General features: G+C 35.3%; 1 protein-coding gene across 1 annotated transcript in view; it reads left to right on the top strand.

The window, feature by feature from the left end:
- Window positions 1-23,475, top strand: part of LOC144451326 (arf-GAP with coiled-coil, ANK repeat and PH domain-containing protein 2-like) — a gene marked incomplete at its 5' end in the record, with an annotated part of 103,380 nt that overhangs the window by 56,920 nt on the left and 22,985 nt on the right. Inside the window, 6 exons of the mRNA XM_078142131.1 lie at window positions 2,283-2,524; window positions 3,496-3,618; window positions 8,897-9,012; window positions 11,322-11,438; window positions 11,731-11,840; window positions 14,969-15,029. Of these exons, the coding sequence (XP_077998257.1) occupies window positions 2,283-2,524; window positions 3,496-3,618; window positions 8,897-9,012; window positions 11,322-11,438; window positions 11,731-11,840; window positions 14,969-15,029 (769 nt within the window). The remainder of the gene's footprint in view (window positions 1-2,282; window positions 2,525-3,495; window positions 3,619-8,896; window positions 9,013-11,321; window positions 11,439-11,730; window positions 11,841-14,968; window positions 15,030-23,475) is intronic.

Here is a 23,475-nt window from a genome sequence, read left to right as displayed (position 1 = left end):
TGTAATCATCCAGGTGTACCTCCTAACATGAAATCATCCAGGTGTACCTCCTAACATGAAATCATCCAGGTGTACCTCCTAACATGCAATCATCCAGGCGTACCTCCTAACACGAAATCATCCAGGCGTACCTCCTAACATGAAATCATCCAGGCGTACCTCCTAACATGAAATCATCCAGATGTACCTCCTAACATGTAATCATCCAGGTGTACCTCCTAACATGAAATCATCGAGGTGTACCTCCTAACACAAAATCATCCAGGCGTACCTCCTAACATGAAATCATCCAGGTGTACCTCCTAACATGAAATCATCCAGGCGTACCTCCTAACATGAAATCATCCAGGTGTACCTCCTAACATGAAATCATCCAGATGTACCTCCTAACATGAAATCATCCAGGCGTACCTCCTAACATGAAATCATCCAGATGTACCTCCTAACATGAAATCATCCAGATGTACCTCCTAACATGAAATCATCCAGATGAACCTCCTAACATGAAATCATCCAGATGTACCTCCTAACATGAAATTATCCAGATGTACCTCCTAAAATGCAATCATCCAGGTGTACCTCCTAACATGCAATCATCCAGATGTACCTCCTAACAACTGGATGTAGAAACAAGCAGATTGTATCAACAAGTACCTAAGCATATGGACCATTTAGAAACATTTGTAAATTGTCAGTATTTATTTGTTGTCACTACTGTCATTTCAGTCATAGCACCTGGCACTCAATCACAAATGTTACTCAAATAAAGGTGATTAGCAGACACAAATCTTGCTCAAAAAACAATCACTTCTTGGCATAACCATATAAATTTAGATCGTATGTACCCAATTTCATTTGTTAGCACAACTGAACCTAAGTTCAGTAGTGCTATAGGCATCGTCTGGCGTCTGTGTGTATGTGTCTGCATGCATGTGTGTGTGTGTGTGCGTGCATGCGTGCGTGTGCGTGCATGTGTGTATGTGTGTGTGCGTGCGTGCGTGCGTGCGTGTGTGCGTGCGTGCGTGCGTGTGTGTGTGTGTATATAAACAACTTAAAGTCAAAAACCGCCAGACCAATTGGCTTGATATTTGGTGAGGACATTACTTATGGTGTTCTAATGAAAGATTGTTCAAATCAAAATGATCTTACCACCGGTTTGTGATTTGGGTCAAAAATGTGATTTTTGGTTAAAAAATTTAAACTCAGAAACTACTAATTTGGTGGAAACGTTCTTAAGGGAGTGTAAAGTAAGATTTGTTCATGACATGATGATTCCATCAGTAATATGCAAATTAGGGCTAAAAATGTGTCTTTTTGGTCAAAAGTCAATAATTCCAAAACTACTGAGCAGATTGGGCTGAAATTTTATGAGAATGCATCTAGGGATGTATAGATGAAGAAATATTAAGGATACAATGATGTCATGAGTGATATGCAAATTAGGTGTAAAAATGTTCATTTTTGGTCAAAAACTTGTATCTCACAAAGTACTTGGTCAATGACACTGAAACTTGGTGAGATGTTTCTAGAAGTGTTATTATGCAGATTTTCTTCAAAATATTTTGACACAATTGGCCCTAGCAACCATGACCACGTCCTTAGCAACAACCAATTGGCAGTATATTTTGGTCAAATAACATCATCTGGTAGGCAAGTGAGTAAACATTCAAAAAATGTATGCAAATATCCCTAGCAACCATGACCACACCCATAGCAACAGCCAAATGATCACATACATTGCAAAGATAACAGGGATTAATAGACAGTTGAATAAACATTCAAAAAATGTATGTAAATATGCCTAGCAACAAGACCACACCCATAGCAACAGCCAAATGATCATGTATATTGCTAAGATAATATCAGGAATTCATACACAAGTGAACAAAAACATACAAAAATGTATGCATATATATAACAACATGAACACGCCCATAGCAACAGCCAAATGATAGTGTATATCGCAAAGATAGCAACATGGTTGGATAGGCAACTGGATAGTCATTCAGCAAATGAACACTTATTGTTAGCATGGACTAGCATATGGATAAACATTTTTTTAAACTGTACAGTTGTGCTACAACGCCATTGGCGGTATTTTTTTTAAGTTTGTGAGAAAATGATGATACAGACACACACACACACACACACACACACACACACACACACACACACACACACACAGAACCAAACATTAAAAGCATTCTCTTGACAGTTAAAGATGACCACTGATGGTACAAAGTATTTTATTTGTTTTGTTTTCTATGCATTGTTATCTACAGTGATGTGAGAGAAGCATGGATAAGATCAAAATATGTGAACAAGAAATATGTGAAGAAACTGCCAACAGAACCAGAACAGTTAGAGAAACAGCCAGGAAAGAAGATTATACGAACATGGAGCGTTACGAAACATCACAGGAGAAAATCCAAGAAGAAATCAGAGGATGTGGAAACGTCATCTGAACCAAGTCCTAAAATGAGTTCAAGTAGTTATAGTTCCAGCCCTGTATCTCTTAACACAGGTATGTTATAATTTCAGCCCTGTATCTCTTATTACAGGTATGTTATAGTTCCATCCCTGTATCTCTTAATACAGGTATGTTATAGTTCCAGCCCTGTATCTCTTAATACAGTTATGTTATAGTTCCAGCCCTGTATCTCTTAATACAGGTATGTTATAGTTCCATCCCTGTATCTCTTAATACAGGTATGTTATAGTTCCAGCCCTGTATCTCTTAACACAGGTATGTTATAATTTCAGCCCTGTATCTCTTATTACAGTTATGTTATAGTTCCATCCCTGTATCTCTTAATACAGTTATGTTATAGTTTCAGCCCTGTATCTCTTAATACAGGTATGTTATAATTCCAGCCCTGTACTTCACACCTGCTTGTCTGTGGCACCAAGATTAATCTGTGATTTAGAATACTTAAAAACAATGTTTTTAGCACATCTGATCAATATCAGTTTCAGTCATGCTATAAACATGGTAAAGTGTCTTTTCCGTCTGTCTGTCTGTCTGTCTGTCTGTCTGTCTGTCTGTCTGTCTATGTTTCTGTGCTCATCTTAACCTTCAAGTCAAAATCCACTTTAAGGATTATTTTGATAACTGATAGGGATGTTGCTTTCAGTTGATTGGGCTAGATCAATAGTCTACTAGTCTAGACCATGCCCATAGCAACAGCAAAGTAATAGCATATATTGCTAAGATAACAACAGGGATGGATTGGCAAGTGGAGAATCAACTTACCAAGAGAGTATGATGTCGTACCAATCAATCTTTGATTGCCTATTGTGCCATTAGTGCTATTTTACAAATCACATCAAGTGCCTGCACTCTTAAATCACTGTTTTGATATTTTCACTTTTGACTGAATGATGACCAAATTTGTCTGTTTAAATTACTAATAGTAGTTTGGGACTGTGTCTTTGACAAAGACTTGGTTTACTTCCATCACTCTATCATATCTCTGTGTGTGTTTTTTTTGTCAGGTGCATCGTCAGATAGTGGCCTTGGTGGTAGTGGGGATGTCTTGGTGTTTGGTTCTTGTCTGGAAAGGAATGATCTTGGAGAAGGTATAACAAAAGCTGAAGATATAGATGAAATGCCATACAGTAAGAAATTCTTGATCAATTCTACAGCATGCAGACTGGAAGGAAACCTGCCACTATCACTGCATGCCGTTGAATTGACTAATTTAGCCTGCCATCAACTAAAGGGTTCATAAATCTAATAAGATAACAGAGTAATAATATTTATGATGCTCATATCACTATTTACTGAGTAGCAGCCATATTTGTAGTAAGACATAATGATTTAGTGCATGACAGACTAGTGTCTACCCCTATATCAAAGTATCTAATGGTAGTTACATGGCTCGTCTTATGGTACAAAGTATCTAATGGTAGTTACATGGCTAGTCTTATGGTACAAAGTATCTAATGGTAGTTACATGGCTAGTCTTATGGTACAAAGTATCTAATGGTAGTTACATGGCTAGTCTTATGGTACAAAGAATCTAATGGTAGTTACATGGCTCGTCTTATGGTACAAAGTATCTAATGGTAGTTACATGGCTCGTCTTATGGTACAAAGTATCTAGTGGTAGTTACATGGCTCGTCTTATGGTACAAAGTATCTAATGGTAGTTACATGGCTCGTCTTATGGTACAAAGTTTCTAATGGTAGTTACATGGCTCGTCTTATGGTACAAAGTATCTAATGGTAGTTACATGGCTTGTCTTATGGTACAAAGTATCTAATGGTAGTTACATGGCTAATCAAAAAAGTATATGGTGGTAGTTCAATTCAATCTCTGAGATGCCATATTTTTCGATGTTCAGTAGTGCTATAGGCATGGTGAAATATGTATATGTGTGTGTGTGTGTGTGTGTGCGTGCGTGCATGCGTGTGTGTGTGTGTGTGTGTGTGTGTGTGTGTGTGTGTGTGTGTGTGTGTGTGTGTATGTGTGTGTGTAAAGGACTGAGAGTCAAAAACCGCCAGACCGATTACCTTGGTATCTGGTGGGGACATTGCTTTGGGCAGGTAGATGGGAAATTATTCATGTGAAAATGATTGCATTATGTCAGCGATATGCTTTTTGGGTAAAAAAAAACAAAAAACGCCCAATCAATTGCCTTGATATTTGCAGGGGGCATTACTTTTTTGAGTTTAATTGGGAAATTTTTCAAATGAAAATAATTGTATCAGAGATGTTAGTTTTGGGTAAAAAAATTTGATTTTCAAAAAACTTAAAACTCAAATGTTACTGGGCAGATCGCTCAGAAAATTTGTAGGAACATTCTTAGGGGCGTGTAGATTTAAGAATTGTTGATGACATGATGATCCAATCAGTGATATGCAAATTAGGGCAAAGATTGTCTTTTTGGTCAAAAATCTATAATTCCAAAACTATTAAGCAGATGGAGCATAATTTGGTGGGAGTGTTTTTAGTGGTGTTCAGCTTAAGAATTTGTTTATGATATTTGATATGCAAACTAGGTGTAAAAATGAGTCTTTTTTTGTCAAAATTCTAGAATTCCAGAATTACTGAGCAGATTGGGCTGAAATTTAAGGGGATGCTTAGTAGAGATATGTAGATGGAAGTGTATTCACAACGTGATGATCCCATCAGTGATATGCAAATTAGGTCTAAAACTTTCAATTTTAGGCAAAAACTTTGTGGGAATGTTTCTAGAGGTGTTATTCTGCAGTTACTGTTCAAAACACTTTGACACAATAGCCCTAGCAACCATTACCATGCCCTAAGAAAAAGTGAAATGATTATGCATATTACAGAGATATTACAAAGACCAATATGGTCTAGGTATAACCTACTTAGCTAGTACCAATATGGTCTAGGTATAACCTACTTAGGTAGTACCAATATGGTCTAGGTATAACCTACTTAGGTAGTACCAATATGGTCTAGGTATAACATACTTAGCTAGTACCAATATGGTCTAGGTATAACCTACTTAGCTAGTACCAATATGGTCTAGGTATAACCTACTTAGCTAGTACCAATATGGTCTAGGTATAACCTACTTAGCTAGTACCAATATGGTCTAGGTATAACCTACTTAGCTAGTACCAATATGGTCTAGGTATAACCTATTTAGCTAGTACCAATATGGTCTAGGTATAACCTATTTAGCTAGTACCAATATGGTCTAGGTATAACCTATTTAGCTAGTACCAATATGGTCTAGGTATAACCTATTTAGCTAGTACCAATATGGTCTAGGTATAACCTATTTAGCTAGTACCAATATAGTCAATGTATAACCTATTTAGCTAGTACCAATATAGTCTAGGTATAACCTACTTAGCTAGTACCAATATGGTCTAGGTATAACCTACTTAGCTAGTACCAATATGGTCTAGGTATAACCTATTTAGCTAGTACCAATATGGTCTAGGTATAACCTACTTAGCTAGTACCAATATGGTCTAGGTATAACCTACTTAGCTAGTACCAATATGGTCTAGGTATAACCTACTTAGCTAGTACCAATATGGTCTAGGTATAACCTACTTAGCTAGTACCAATATGGTCTAGGTATAACCTACTTAGCTAGTACCAATATGGTCTAGGTATAACCTACTTAGCTAGTACCAATATGGTCTAGGTATAACCTATTTAGCTAGTACCAATATGGTCTAGGTATAACCTATTTAGCTAGTACCAATATGGTCTAGGTATAACCTACTTAGCTAGTACCAATATGGTCTAGGTATAACCTACTTAGCTAGTACCAATATGGTCTAGGTATAACCTATTTAGCTAGTACCAATATGGTCTAGGTATAACCTACTTAGCTAGTACCAATATGGTCTAGGTATAACCTATTTAGCTAGTACCAATATGGTCTAGGTATAACCTACTTAGCTAGTACCAATATGGTCTAGGTATAACCTACTTAGCTAGTACCAATATGGTCTAGGTATAACCTACTTAGCTAGTACCAATATGGTCTAGGTATAACCTACTTAGCTAGTACCAATATGGTCTAGGTATAACCTATTTAGCTAGTACCAATATGGTCTAGGTATAACCTACTTAGCTAGTACCAATATGGTCTAGGTATAACCTACTTAGCTAGTACCAATATGGTCTAGGTATAACCTACTTAGCTAGTACCAATATGGTCTAGGTATAACCTATTTAGCTAGTACCAATATGGTCTAGGTATAACCTACTTAGCTAGTACCAATATGGTCTAGGTATAACCTATTTAGCTAGTACCAATATGGTCTAGGTATAACCTACTTAGCTAGTACCAATATGGTCTAGGTATAACCTACTTAGCTAGTACCAATATGGTCTAGGTATAACCTACTTAGCTAGTACCAATATGGTCTAGGTATAACCTATTTAGCTAGTACCAATATGGTCTAGGTATAACCTATTTAGCTAGTACCAATATGGTCTAGGTATAACCTACTTAGCTAGTACCAATATGGTCTAGGTATAACCTATTTAGCTAGTACCAATATGGTCTAGGTATAACCTATTTAGCTAGTACCAATATGGTCTAGGTATAACCTATTTAGCTAGTACCAATATGGTCTAGGTATAACCTACTTAGCTAGTACCAATATGGTCTAGGTATAACCTACTTAGCTAGTACCAATATGGTCTAGGTATAACCTATTTAGCTAGTACCAATATGGTCTAGGTATAACCTACTTAGCTAGTACCAATATGGTCTAGGTATAACCTATTTAGCTAGTACCAATATGGTCTAGGTATAACCTACTTAGCTAGTACCAATATGGTCAAGGTATAACCTATTTAGCTAGTACCAATATGGTCTAGGTATAACCTACTTAGCTAGTACCAATATGGTCTTAGCTAGTACCAATATGGTCTAGGTATAACCTACTTAGCTAGTACCAATATGGTCAATGTATAACCTACTTAGCTAGTACCAATATGGTCTAGGTATAACCTATTTAGCTAGTACCAATATGGTCTAGGTATAACCTATTTAGCTAGTACCAATATGGTCTAGGTATAACCTATTTAGCTAGTACCAATATGGTCTAGGTATAACCTATTTAGCTAGTACCAATATGGTCTAGGTATAACCTATTTAGCTAGTACCAATATGGTCTAGGTATAACCTATTTAGCTAGTACCAATATGGTCTAGGTATAACCTATTTAGCTAGTACCAATATGGTCTAGGTATAACCTACTTAGCTAGTACCAATATGGTCTAGGTATAACCTACTTAGCTAGTACCAATAAAATTTCCAGAGTTAAAGAAAAAAATGTTTGTTGAACACAAGTATCGTATGGTATGGTACGGGATGGTATGGTACAGGATGGGACGGTATGGCTTAAAGACAGAACTGCCCTATATAAAGAGGATTATGGCTAATCTATGCAAATGCAGGAAATTCAAACTGCTGTACAGAGCACTAGCTTCTGGGTCTTGTTTTCAGCATTTTTTCTGTGCTCCGAGAAACACACAGGTCATATACCATGTACAAACTGTTTGTGAATGTTGTAGGATGGTAACTTGATACACAAATTAGTTGAAAATCAGTCTGTTTGTTTCATAGAATGAAAAAAACCTTTCCAAATGAGACAAATTCCCCTGCAAATAGCTGCTTAGATTGTGTGTCATTCAGGATTATTCAAATATGCGGCATTTACATGTGACAAACCCAGATATAGGGAATGTTTATATTTTGGTGATTACTTGCCAGTGAGTCATCTCAAGTTCTCCACCTCCAAACATACAGTCAGTCATATGCAAAATAGGGTCCCAGGCGTCGGCAGTTGTCTGTTTAACCTGTGTTTTTAGTAATGTGAATAAATATTTTAAGACTTTTCAAACAACACAAGTTACACAATTATACTGAAGAACAGTAAAGTGATGCCATTTTACCAGATTTTCCCCTCTCTGTAATCACAGATTTGTAAATTTTGGCAATGATTCTTCATTAAAAATAATTTTGAAATCATTGAAGCTTTGAGTGTCCATTCAGTTTAACTTAGCTGTAGAGCAAATAATCCAAACCAACATACAATATACAATGTATTAATAATCTTCTAATAATAGCGTGAAATTCAATATCTGTTAAGTGCAACACTATAATGTCAAGTCCTTGTTTGTAACTCAATAAATTCATAAATGTGTGAAATCTGTTATTGCACATACACTACCAATGTAAAGTAACAAACCTTTTGCAAATTATTAGTTTTTATGCATTGTATTGAGTTACAAACACATGTTTTTTCACATCAATATTTTAAGTAGGAAGCCATGATAGAATTATTTTATAAATAAAAAATCCCAAACTAAATAGCCCAATCCTCATCCCTATATGGCCACTTTAAGTACGTACATATCTGATGCTAATGTTATTGTCATTGCAGTTCTCAGCAGTGAAGGATCTGATTCTGAGAGTTTAGATGAAGCCCAGGCAACTGAGAACACAACAACATCACTTGAAGATCTTTCAAAGTTTACTCCAAATATGTTGCTTTATAAGGTTAGTTAGTCCCATTTTTTCTTTCGTAAAGAAGAGATGTATTAGTGTGTGAAAGTCTGTGTGTGTGTGTGGGTGTGGGTGTGTGTCTGTCTGTCTGTCTGTGTTATCGTTTTCTCCAAAACGGCTGGCTCAAATAAATGAAATTTTGTACACATGTTCCGTAAGGTAATGGCAAGAACTGATTACGTTTTGGTAAACATCCCATGAATATTAATGAGCATTTTACGTATTAAGTAATGGTTTTCGGTAATTGGGCTATATCTCAACAGTGAATGCACTCTGTGTTGGCCTGTGTTGTTGTTAGTCCCCGCCGGACGAAGTCCGGGACGGGGACTTATGAATTGGGTTCCGTATGTCCATCCGTATGTCCGTCCATCCGTCCAGAGCCGTTTCTTGGAGATGCCTGGACTGATTTTTTTCAAACTTGGTACAGGGGCAACATACAATGGCATACATATGCATGTCAATATGGCTACCTATAGCAGCCATTTTGTTTGCAAATTTTCCCTGTCTAATGCTATAACTCAGACATGCTTGAACAGATCTCATTCAAAGTTGGTATTAGGACAGTGTTCTATGACATGCATGTGCATATTCATTGTTGTCGTGATACAATCCAATATGGCTGCCTGGCAGCCATTTTGTTTGCAAATTTTCCCTGTCTAAAGCCATAACTCAGACGTTCTTGAACAGATCTCATTCAAAGTTGGTGTTAGGACAGTGTTTTATGACATACATGTGCATATTCATTGTTGTCATGATACAATCCAATATGGCCACCTAGCAGTCATGTTGTTTGCGAATTTTCCATGTCCAAAGCCATAACTCAGATATGCTTGAACAGATCTCATTCAAAGATAGGACAGTGTTCTATGACATACATGTGCATATTCATTTTCATCTTGATACGATCCAATATGGCTGCCTGGCAGCCATTTTGGTTTATTCCATCACGTCATCTTGAAGATTAGGCATGTCCCATGTCCAACGAGGAGACACAACATATCTAAGTCTGTTTGATTTAGGTTCACAAGTGTTGTTGCGTGATCTGAGTAGTGATATCAAGAAAATGACAACATAAACTGCCAGTTCCTTAAAACCCAATCATAGCGGGAACTATGTCATTCTCAATGACTTGTTTATCTTTGTGTCCGTGTTGGCCTGTGTTCTTGTTTTCTCAAAAACAACTTCTTAAAGTGTATGGGGCAATTCACACATACTACTACATACTACTACTGTTTTTGCTGAATTCATTATGTAATTAGGTTTAAATTTCAAATCCATTCTTAGGTAAGAATTATGGGTAATTAAACAACTACTAGGTTATATATCATAATTGGTGGTTACTAACAGTCAAAGTCATAATTGGTGGTTACTAACAGTTTGTAAGTGATAATTGGTGGTTACTAACAGTTTGTAAGTGATAATTGGTGGTTACTAACAGTCTGTAAGTGATAATTGATGGTTACTAACAGTTTGTAAGTGATAATTGGTGGTTACTAACAGTCAAAGTGATAATTGGTGGTTACTAACAGTTTGTAAGTGATAATTGGTGGTTACTAACAGTCAAAGTGATAATTGGTGGTTACTAACAGTTTGTAAGTGATAATTGGTGGTTACTAACAGTTTGTAAGTGATAATTGGTGGTTACTAACAGTCTGTAAGTGATAATTGGTGGTTACTAACAGTTTGTAAGTGATAATTGGTGGTTACTAACAGTCAAAGTGATAATTTGTGGTTACTAACAGTTTGTAAGTGATAATTAGTGGTTACTAACAGTCAAAGTGATAATTGGTGGTTACTAACAGTCTGTAAGTGATAATTGGTGGTTACTAACAGTTTGTAAGTGATAATTGGTGGTTACTAACAGTCTGTAAGTGATAATTGGTGGTTACTTACAGTTTGTAAGTGATAATTGGTGGTTACTAACAGTTTGTAAGTGATAATTGGTGGTTACTAACAGTTTGTAAGTGATAATTGATGGTTACTAACAGTTTGTAAGTGATAATTGGTGGTTACTAACAGTCTGTAAGTGATAATTGGTGGTTACTAACAGTTTGTAAGTGATAATTGGTGGTTACTAACAGTTTGTAAGTGATAATTGGTGGTTACTAACAGTCAAAGTGATAATTGGTGGTTACTAACAGTTTGTAAGTGATAATTGATGGTTACTAACAGTCTGTAAGTGATAATTGGTGGTTACTAACAGTTTGTAAGTGATAATTGTAATCCTAGACTAAAGTCAGTTTTACTGGAATTAGCACTCATAGTATACAAATGTATTGCATTTGATTGTTTATTATTGACAGGCTGCAAATGCTAACAATCTGTCTGTGATGATAGAAGCTATGGCAAATGGTGCTAATGTCAACTGGATTAACACAGAGGATCATGGGAGATGTTCACTACACCAGGCTGTGTTTGGGGTAGGTATTTATAACTTATTTTATGTGGGAGTATAACTACCATACTTATTGTTAATATCTAAAATGAATTATAGCATAAAGAAATTATAATAACCTTGAAAAAGGAGCCTATTTTTGATATGTATAGAACTAGAATGAAAAATGAAGGATTATTAATGAAATCTGAGATATTTACTAATTATTTATTGCCAAGATTGTAATCAATTGAAAACTTGTGTTTTTAATACCAGGACTCCCTACACTTGTGTGTTTTTAATTCCAGGGCTCCCTAAACTTGTGTTTTTAATTCCAGGGCTCCCTAGCTGCTTGTGAATTCCTGCTTTTAAATGGTGCCAAGGTGAATACAAGAGATAGTAATGGGAGAGGTGTATTACATCATGCTACCATACTAGGACATACAGGGTAAGATCTCTTCAAGTAAACCAAACAAACTTTACACATATGTAGCTTTCTTTCAAAATAAAAATCATCAAACTGAAGGCACAGACCAAAATAAGAATCATCAAACTGAAGGCACAGACCAAAAAAATGTTAAATCTGTGTGACATGTACAATTAAATGATAAAAAAAACTACAAATACTTGAAAACAGAATGATATATTGAAATTTAATCCCCAACTGATTTGCATGCATTCATGTATCCATGTCCACCTGTAGTCCGATCCCCAACTGATTTGCATGCATTCATGCATCCGTGTCGACCTGTAGTCCGATCCCCAACTGATGTGCATGCATTCATGTATCCATGTCCACCTGTAGTCCGATCCCCAACTGATTTGCATGCATTCATGCATCCGTGTCCACCTGTAGTCCGATCCCCAACTGATGCGCATGCATTCATGCCTCCATGTCCACCTGTAGTCCGATCCCCAACTGATGTGCATGCATTCATGTATCCATGTCCACCTGTAGTCCGATCCCCAACTGATTTGCATGCATTCATGCATCCGTGTCCACCTGTAGTCCGATCCCCAACTGATGCGCATGCATTCATGCCTCCATGTCGACCTGTAGTCCGATCCCCAACTGATGTGCATGCATTCATGCCTCCATGTCGACCTGTAGTCCGATCCCCAACTGATGTGCATGTATTCATGTATCCATGTCCACCTGTAGTCCGATCCCCAACTGATTTGCATGCATTCATGCATCCGTGTCGACCTGTAGTCCGATCCCCAACTGATGCGCATGCATTCATGCCTCCATGTCGACCTGTAGTCCGATCCCCAACTGATGTGCATGCATTCATGCATCCGTGTCGACCTGTAGTCCGATCCCCAACTGCTTTGCATGTATTCATGTATCCATGTCCATCCCTACTGATATGCATAGAATTGTGCATCCGTGTCCACCTGTATTCCCCGACTGATGTGAATGAATTCACTATCCATGTCCACCTGTAGTCCCCAACTGATGTGCATGCTTTCCTGCATCCGTGTCCACCTGCAGTCCCCAAGTAGTATGTGTGCATGCAATTGTGCATCTGTGTCCACCTGTAGTCCCCAAGTGGTACTGTCCACAAATATAAAATACTATAGTGTGCATATTCAATTCACTTTAATTCTTGATCCTCACAGTAATGCTTGATGAGCTTTATGGGAATGTTTGTAGGTGTGTGTTAGGATGAGGAATTAGTCAAGACCATCAATATGACATAATTATTGATATCCAAATAAAGCCTAAAATTGTGATTTCTTGTCAAAAAGCTGGCCCATCAGTCTGAAATTTGGTGAGGATGTTTCTAGTGTGAGTAATCTAGAAGAACACCCATAAGATATACAAATCATTGACATGCATATTATTTTAGAGTTTTGGTCAAAAATGTAAACTGTGGTATGAGTGTGTGCGTGCGCGCGTGTGTGTGTGTGCACATGTGGATATATTTGTGTATGTATGTAAACAAATTAAAAATAAAAAAAAAACATCAGACCGATTGCCTTGGCATTTGGTGGGAACAGTAATATTTTGATTTGATTTTGACTACCTGGTACATGAGGCTGAAATTTGTTGGGGTGTTTCTGGAGTTGTTATTCTATAACACAGGCTTTAATGTAAAGGTGCAACCAGGCTATGTGCCCACGCTACGGAAGTAGGTTTGCGCATGTCCAACGGAATATATGTTTGTTTATCTGGGAGGAGCATTTGGTAAATCCGACCCAGGTAGTTTATCAACATATTAGTGGCTGTTCATACATATTGGTTTCATGTAGTTCTTGCCTAATCCAAAGAGTCCCTTGTTATATTATTTTCAAATGAGTGTTTCTGCTATGTACAGCCAGACACCCAGTCTAGGTGAAACATGTATTTCTTTAAAGATATACATAAAGATTATAGCCCGAGAAAATTATATTTTGAGGGACCTGTTCTAACACCATCCAAACACTGTTACACAGTGACAATTTGTATAATTGAAATTGTAAACTGATGTACTTTGGTATGAACTAACTTGTATCATTTGAGCAAGGTACTAGAGTACAGTTGCACACATACACTACCGTCGGCATTTGGTCGATCGTTACGTAAATTTGAAAACACCAAAATCGTTAGATAGATGACAATTTTTTTTACAGATTACATGTAGATTTGACAACATATACGGGAAAACTTCAAAATTAACTTCACAAGTATCACACGGGCCAGAACAGACTAAGCTTTACACTTCAATACTTACTGTACACTAGGTAGCTAGCTACGTGCAATCTCGAGTTTGGTAGAAATGTCATAGATGTTCCCGTTATTTTCCTTCCATGTTCTAATTCTTTGAAAGTATCTGTTATGGCTGTTTTATGATTGATTAAACTTGTATTTCCAAACCCAATGTCTCATCTCAGTAAAAAGTCAATAAAATCACAAACATGTGCTTCTCCGAGTTATCCCGATGTGTACGAGTACCACCCCGGCTATTTCAAAACACAAAAATGCACGTGGGGTGAGTACCAACTCTAGTTTGGTCTCCATTCTGTTTCCGTATGTTTGACTATGATGTCAATTGATGTCATTTACATGGCGGGGATTCTTGCCGGATAGTGCCAAAACATATGGAAAAGATTTTGAGAAATCTGGGAAGAATTTCAACTCCCAAATTCGAATGAAACAAAATATTTTCTGATGCCTCCATGATTGTGTATTATCATGCTTTGTGTAACTTGCAAGCCTAATTGACAACTGGGGCAACGGTTTTTACTTTTTTGAAACAAATTTTGTGTCAGTTTGATGGTAACCTACTATATTGACTACCAAGTTATTTCTACTCATGTTGCATCACTATATATTTACAAACAGTATATATGAAATATGAGAGCCATGTGAAACTTTTTCAATGCAAAATGGGATGAAGATATGAGGGCAAAGTCAGTGCTCCTTACAGCAGTTAGAATTTCCCGCATATGCATACATTACCCATAATCCCCTTTATATAGGGGACATCTGTGAAATTGATATAGCTAGTGATTGGAAGTGTAGTAGATGAACATATTGACATGAAATGTCTGAACATATCTGTTTAATATGTGGGTCACTTTCTCTCACAGGCAAGTTTGTTTGTTCCTGAAAAGAGGTGCCAACCAACATGCAGTGGATGAAGACGGTCAAGTAAGTAACAACTTACAGTAAAATTGAGAATGAGTTTGTCACTATGACAATTAAGACATTTAGAATTGTACCACTGTCACTATGACAATTAAGACATTTAGAATTGTACCACTGTCACTATGACAATTAAGACATTGAAAACTGTACCACTGTCACTATGACAATTAAGACATTTAGAATTGTACCACTGTCACTATGACAATTAAGACATTTAGAATTGTACCACTGTCACTATGACAATTAAGACATTTAGAATTGTACCACTGTCACTATGACAATTAAGACATTTAGAATTGTACCACTGTCACTATGACAATTAAGACATTTAGAATTGTACCACTGTCACTATGACAATTAAGACATTTAGAATTGTACCACTGTCACTATGACAATTAAGACATTTAGAATTGTACCACTGTCACTATGACAATTAAGACATTTAGAATTGTACCACTGTCACTATGACAATTAAGACATTGAGAATTGTACCACTGTCACTATGACAATTAAGACATTTAGAAATGTACCACTGTCACTATGACAATTCAGACATTTAGAAATGTACCACTGTCACTATGACAATTAAGACATTTAGAATTGTACCACTGTCACTATGACAATTAAGACATTGAAAACTGTACCACTGTCACTATGACAATTAAGACATTTAGAATTGTACCACTGTCACTATGACAATTAAGACATTTAGAATTGTACCACTGTCACTATGACAATTAAGACATTTAGAATTGTACCACTGTCACTATGACAATTAAGACATTGAAAACTGTACCACTGTCACTATGACAATTAAGACATTTGGAATTGTACCACTGTCACTATGACAATTAAGACATTGAAAACTGTACCACTGTCACTATGACAATTAAGACATTTAGAATTGTACCACTGTCACTATGACAATTAAGACATTTAGAATTGTACCACTGTCACTATGACAATTAAGACATTTAGAATTGTACCACTGTCACTATGACAATTAAGACATTTAGAAATGTACCACTGTCACTATGACAATTAAGACATTTAGAATTGTACCACTGTCACTATGACAATTAAGACATTTAGAATTGTACCACTGTCACTATGACAATTAAGACATTGAGAATTGTACCACTGTCACTATGACAATTAAGACATTTAGAATTGTACCACTGTCACTATGACAATTAAGACATTGAAAACTGTACCACTGTCACTATGACAATTAAGACATTTAGAATTGTACCACTGTCACTATGACAATTAAGACATTGAAAACTGTACCACTGTCACTATGACAATTAAGACATTTAGAATTGTACCACTGTCACTATGACAATTAAGACATTTAGAATTGTACCACTGTCACTATGACAATTAAGACATTTAGAATTGTACCACTGTCACTATGACAATTAAGACATTGAAAACTGTACCACTGTCACTATGACAATTAAGACATTTGGAATTGTACCACTGTCACTATGACAATTAAGACATTGAAAACTGTACCACTGTCACTATGACAATTAAGACATTTAGAATTGTACCACTGTCACTATGACAATTAAGACATTTAGAATTGTACCACTGTCACTATGACAATTAAGACATTGAGAATTGTACCACTGTCACTATGACAATTAAGACATTTAGAATTGTACCACTGTCACTATGACAATTAAGACATTTAGAATTGTACCACTGTCACTATGACAATTAAGACATTTAGAATTGTACCACTGTCACTATGACAATTAAGACATTTAGAATTGTACCACTGTCACTATGACAATTAAGACATTTAGAATTGTACCACTGTCACTATGACAATTAAGACATTTAGAAATGTACCACTGTCACTATGACAATTAAGACATTTAGAATTGTACCACTGTCACTATGACAATTAAGACATTTAGAATTGTACCACTGTCACTATGACAATTAAGACATTTAGAATTGTACCACTGTCACTATGACAATTAAGACATTGAAAACTGTACCACTGTCACTATGACAATTAAGACATTTAGAATTGTACCACTGTCACTATGACAATTAAGACATTTAGAATTGTACCACTGTCGCTATGACAATTAAGACATTTAGAATTGTACCACTGTCGCTATGACAATTAAGACATTTAGAATTGTACCACTGTCACTATGACAATTAAGACATTGAGAATTGTACCACTGTCACTATGACAATTAAGACATTTAGAATTGTACCACTGTCACTATGACAATTAAGACATTTAGAATTGTACCACTGTCACTATGACAATTAAGACATTTAGAATTGTACCACTGTCACTATGACAATTAAGACATTTAGAATTGTACCACTGTCACTATGACAATTAAGACATTTAGAATTGTACCACTGTCACTATGACAATTAAGACATTTAGAATTGTACCACTGTCACTATGACAATTAAGACATTTAGAATTGTACCACTGTCACTATGACAATTAAGACATTTAGAATTGTACCACTGTCACTATGACAATTAAGACATTTAGAATTGTACCACTGTCACTATGACAATTAAGACATTTAGAATTGTACCACTGTCACTATGACAATTAAGACAGTTAGAATTGTACCACTGTCACTATGACAATTAAGACATTGAAAACTGTACCACTGTCACTATGACAATTAAGACATTTAGAATTGTACCACTGTCACTATGACAATTAAGACATTTAGAATTGTACCACTGTCACTATGACAATTAAGACATTTAGAATTGTACCACTGTCACTATGACAATTAAGACATTTAGAATTGTACCACTGTCACTATGACAATTAAGACATTTAGAATTGTACCACTGTCACTATGACAATTAAGACATTTAGAATTGTACCACTGTCACTATGACAATTAAGACATTTAGAATTGTACCACTGTCACTATGACAATTAAGACATTTAGAATTGTACCACTGTCACTATGACAATTAAGACATTGAAAACTGTACCACTGTCACTATGACAATTAAGACATTTAGAATTGTACCACTGTCACTATGACAATTAAGACATTGAGAATTGTACCACTGTCACTATGACAATTAAGACATTTAGAAATGTACCACTGTCACTATGACAATTAAGACATTTAGAATTGTACCACTGTCACTATGACAATTAAGACATTTAGAATTGTACCACTGTCACTATGACAATTAAGACATTTAGAATTGTACCACTGTCACTATGACAATTAAGACATTTAGAATTGTACCACTGTCACTATGACAATTAAGACATTTAGAATTGTACCACTGTCACTATGACAATTAAGACATTTAGAATTGTACCACTGTCACTATGACAATTAAGACATTGAAAACTGTACCACTGTCACTATGACAATTAAGACATTTAGAATTGTACCACTGTCACTATGACAATTAAGACATTTAGAATTGTACCACTGTCACTATGACAATTAAGACATTTAGAATTGTACCACTGTCGCTATGACAATTAAGACATTGAGAATTGTACCACTGTCACTATGACAATTAAGACATTTAGAATTGTACCACTGTCACTATGACAATTAAGACATTGAGAATTGTACCACTGTCACTATGACAATTAAGATATTTAGAATTGTACCACTGTCGCTATGACAATTAAGACATTTAGAATTGTACCACTGTCACTATGACAATTAAGACATTTAGAATTGTACCACTGTCACTATGACAATTAAGACATTTAGAATTGTACCACTGTCACTATGACAATTAAGACATTGAGAATTGTACCACTGTCACTATGACAATTAAGACATTAAGAATTGTACCACTGTCACTATGACAATTAAGACATTGAAAACTGTACCACTGTCACTATGACAATTAAGACATTGAGAATTGTACCACTGTCACTATGACAATTAAGACATTTAGAATTGTACCACTGTCACTATGACAATTAAAACATTTAGAATTGTACCACTGTCACTATGACAATTAAGACATTGAAAACTGTACCACTGTCACTATGACAATTAAGACATTTAGAATTGTACCACTGTCACTATGACAATTAAGACATTTAGAATTGTACCACTGTCGCTATGACAATTAAGACATTTAGAATTGTACCACTGTCGCTATGACAATTAAGACATTTAGAATTGTACCACTGTCACTATGACAATTAAGACATTGAGAATTGTACCACTGTCACTATGACAATTAAGACATTTAGAATTGTACCACTGTCACTATGACAATTAAGACATTTAGAATTGTACCACTGTCACTATGACAATTAAGACATTTAGAATTGTACCACTGTCACTATGACAATTAAGACATTTAGAATTGTACCACTGTCACTATGACAATTAAGACATTTAGAATTGTACCACTGTCACTATGACAATTAAGACATTTAGAATTGTACCACTGTCACTATGACAATTAAGACATTTAGAATTGTACCACTGTCACTATGACAATTAAGACATTTAGAATTGTACCACTGTCACTATGACAATTAAGACATTTAGAATTGTACCACTGTCACTATGACAATTAAGACAGTTAGAATTGTACCACTGTCACTATGACAATTAAGACATTGAAAACTGTACCACTGTCACTATGACAATTAAGACATTTAGAATTGTACCACTGTCACTATGACAATTAAGACATTTAGAATTGTACCACTGTCACTATGACAATTAAGACATTTAGAATTGTACCACTGTCACTATGACAATTAAGACATTTAGAATTGTACCACTGTCACTATGACAATTAAGACATTTAGAATTGTACCACTGTCACTATGACAATTAAGACATTTAGAATTGTACCACTGTCACTATGACAATTAAGACATTTAGAATTGTACCACTGTCACTATGACAATTAAGACATTTAGAATTGTACCACTGTCACTATGACAATTAAGACATTGAAAACTGTACCACTGTCACTATGACAATTAAGACATTTAGAATTGTACCACTGTCACTATGACAATTAAGACATTGAGAATTGTACCACTGTCACTATGACAATTAAGACATTTAGAAATGTACCACTGTCACTATGACAATTAAGACATTTAGAATTGTACCACTGTCACTATGACAATTAAGACATTTAGAATTGTACCACTGTCACTATGACAATTAAGACATTTAGAATTGTACCACTGTCACTATGACAATTAAGACATTTAGAATTGTACCACTGTCACTATGACAATTAAGACATTTAGAATTGTACCACTGTCACTATGACAATTAAGACATTTAGAATTGTACCACTGTCACTATGACAATTAAGACATTTAGAATTGTACCACTGTCACTATGACAATTAAGACATTGAAAACTGTACCACTGTCACTATGACAATTAAGACATTTAGAATTGTACCACTGTCACTATGACAATTAAGACATTTAGAATTGTACCACTGTCACTATGACAATTAAGACATTTAGAATTGTACCACTGTCGCTATGACAATTAAGACATTGAGAATTGTACCACTGTCACTATGACAATTAAGACATTTAGAATTGTACCACTGTCACTATGACAATTAAGACATTTAGAATTGTACCACTGTCACTATGACAATTAAGACATTTAGAATTGTACCACTGTCGCTATGACAATTAAGACATTTAGAATTGTACCACTGTCACTATGACAATTAAGACATTTAGAATTGTACCACTGTCGCTATGACAATTAAGACATTTAGAATTGTACCACTGTCACTATGACAATTAAGACATTGAGAATTGTACCACTGTCACTATGACAATTAAGACATTGAAAACTGTACCACTGTCACTATGACAATTAAGACATTGAAAACTGTACCACTGTCACTATGACAATTAAGACATTTAGAATTGTACCACTGTCACTATGACAATTAAGACATTTAGAATTGTACCACTGTCACTATGACAATTAAGACATTTAGAATTGTACCACTGTCACTATGACAATTAAGACATTTAGAATTGTACCACTGTCACTATGACAATTAAGACATTGAGAATTGTACCACTGTCACTATGACAATTAAGACATTTAGAATTGTACCACTGTCACTATGACAATTAAGACATTTAGAATTGTACCACTGTCACTATGACAATTAAGACATTTAGAATTGTACCACTGTCACTATGACAATTAAGACATTTAGAATTGTACCACTGTCACTATGACAATTAAGACATTTAGAATTGTACCACTGTCACTATGACAATTAAGACATTTAGAATTGTACCACTGTCACTATGACAATTAAGACATTGAAAACTGTACCACTGTCACTATGACAATTAAGACATTTAGAATTGTACCACTGTCACTATGACAATTAAGACATTTAGAATTGTACCACTGTCACTATGACAATTAAGACATTTAGAAATGTACCACTGTCACTATGACAATTAAGACATTGAGAATTGTACCACTGTCACTATGACAATTAAGACATTTAGAATTGTACCACTGTCACTATGACAATTAAGACATTGAAAACTGTACCACTGTCACTATGACAATTAAGACATTGAGAATTGTACCACTGTCACTATGACAATTAAGACATTGAGAATTGTACCACTGTCACTATGACAATTAAGACATTGAGAATTGTACCACTGTCACTATGACAATTAAGACATTTAGAATTGTACCACTGTCACTATGACAATTAAGACATTTAGAATTGTACCACTGTCACTATGACAATTAAGACATTGAAAACTGTACCACTGTCACTATGACAATTAAGACATTGAGAATTGTACCACTGTCACTATGACAATTAAGACATTGAGAATTGTACCACTGTCACTATGACAATTAAGACATTTAGAATTGTACCACTGTCACTATGACAATTAAGACATTTAGAATTGTACCACTGTCGCTATGACAATTAAGACATTGAAAACTGTACCACTGTCACTATGACAATTAAGACATTTAGAATTGTACCACTGTCACTATGACAATTAAGACATTTAGAATTGTACCACTGTCACTATGACAATTAAGACATTTAGAATTGTACCACTGTCACTATGACAATTAAGACATTTAGAATTGTACCACTGTCACTATGACAATTAAGACATTTAGAATTGTACCACTGTCACTATAACAATTAAGACATTGAGAATTGTACCACTGTCACTATGACAATTAAGACATTTAGAATTGTACCACTGTCACTATGACAATTAAGACATTTAGAATTGTACCACTGTCACTATGACAATTAAGACATTGAGAATTGTACCACTGTCACTATGACAATTAAGACATTTAGAATTGTACCACTGTCACTATGACAATTAAGACATTGAAAACTGTACCACTGTCACTATGACAATTAAGACATTGAAAACTGTTCCACTGTCACTATGACAATTAAGACATTTAGAATTGTACCACTGTCACTATGACAATTAAGACATTTAGAATTGTACCACTGTCGCTATGACAATTAAGACATTTAGAATTGTACCACTGTCACTATGACAATTAAGACATTGAAAACTGTACCACTGTCACTCTGACAATTAAGACATTTAGAATTGTACCACTGTCAATATGACAATTAAGACATTTAGAATTGTACCACTGTCACTATGACAATTAAGACATTGAGAATTGTACCACTGTCACTATGACAATTAAGACATTTAGAATTGTACCACTGTCACTATGACAATTAAGACATTTAGAATTGTACCACTGTCACTATGACAATTAAGACATTTAGAATTGTAACACTGTCACTATGACAATTAAGACATTGAAAACTGTACCACTGTCACTATGACAATTAAGACATTGAGAATTGTACCACTGTCACTATGACAATTAAGACATTGAGAATTGTACCACTGTCACTATGACAATTAAGACATTTAGAATTGTACCACTGTCACTATGACAATTAAGACATTTAGAATTGTACCACTGTCACTATGACAATTAAGACATTTAGAATTGTACCACTGTCACTATGACAATTAAGACATTTAGAATTGTACCACTGTCACTATGACAATTAAGACATTTAGAATTGTACCACTGTCACTATGACAATTAAGACATTGAGAATTGTACCACTGTCACTATGACAATTAAGACATTGAGAATTGTACCACTGTCACTATGACAATTAAGACATTTAGAATTGTACCACTGTCACTATGACAATTAAGACATTTAGAATTGTACCACTGTCACTATGACAATTAAGACATTGAAAACTGTACCACTGTCACTATGACAATTAAGACATTGAGAATTGTACCACTGTCACTATGACAATTAAGACATTGAGAATTGTACCACTGTCACTATGACAATTAAGACATTGAGAATTGTACCACTGTCACTATGAC

Source organism: Glandiceps talaboti, chromosome 21, assembly GCF_964340395.1.
Source record: "Glandiceps talaboti chromosome 21, keGlaTala1.1, whole genome shotgun sequence".
Taxonomy (NCBI): domain Eukaryota; kingdom Metazoa; phylum Hemichordata; class Enteropneusta; family Spengelidae; genus Glandiceps; species Glandiceps talaboti.
Note: the sequence above shows the minus strand (reverse complement) of the source record. Positions and strands in the feature narration are given on the sequence as shown.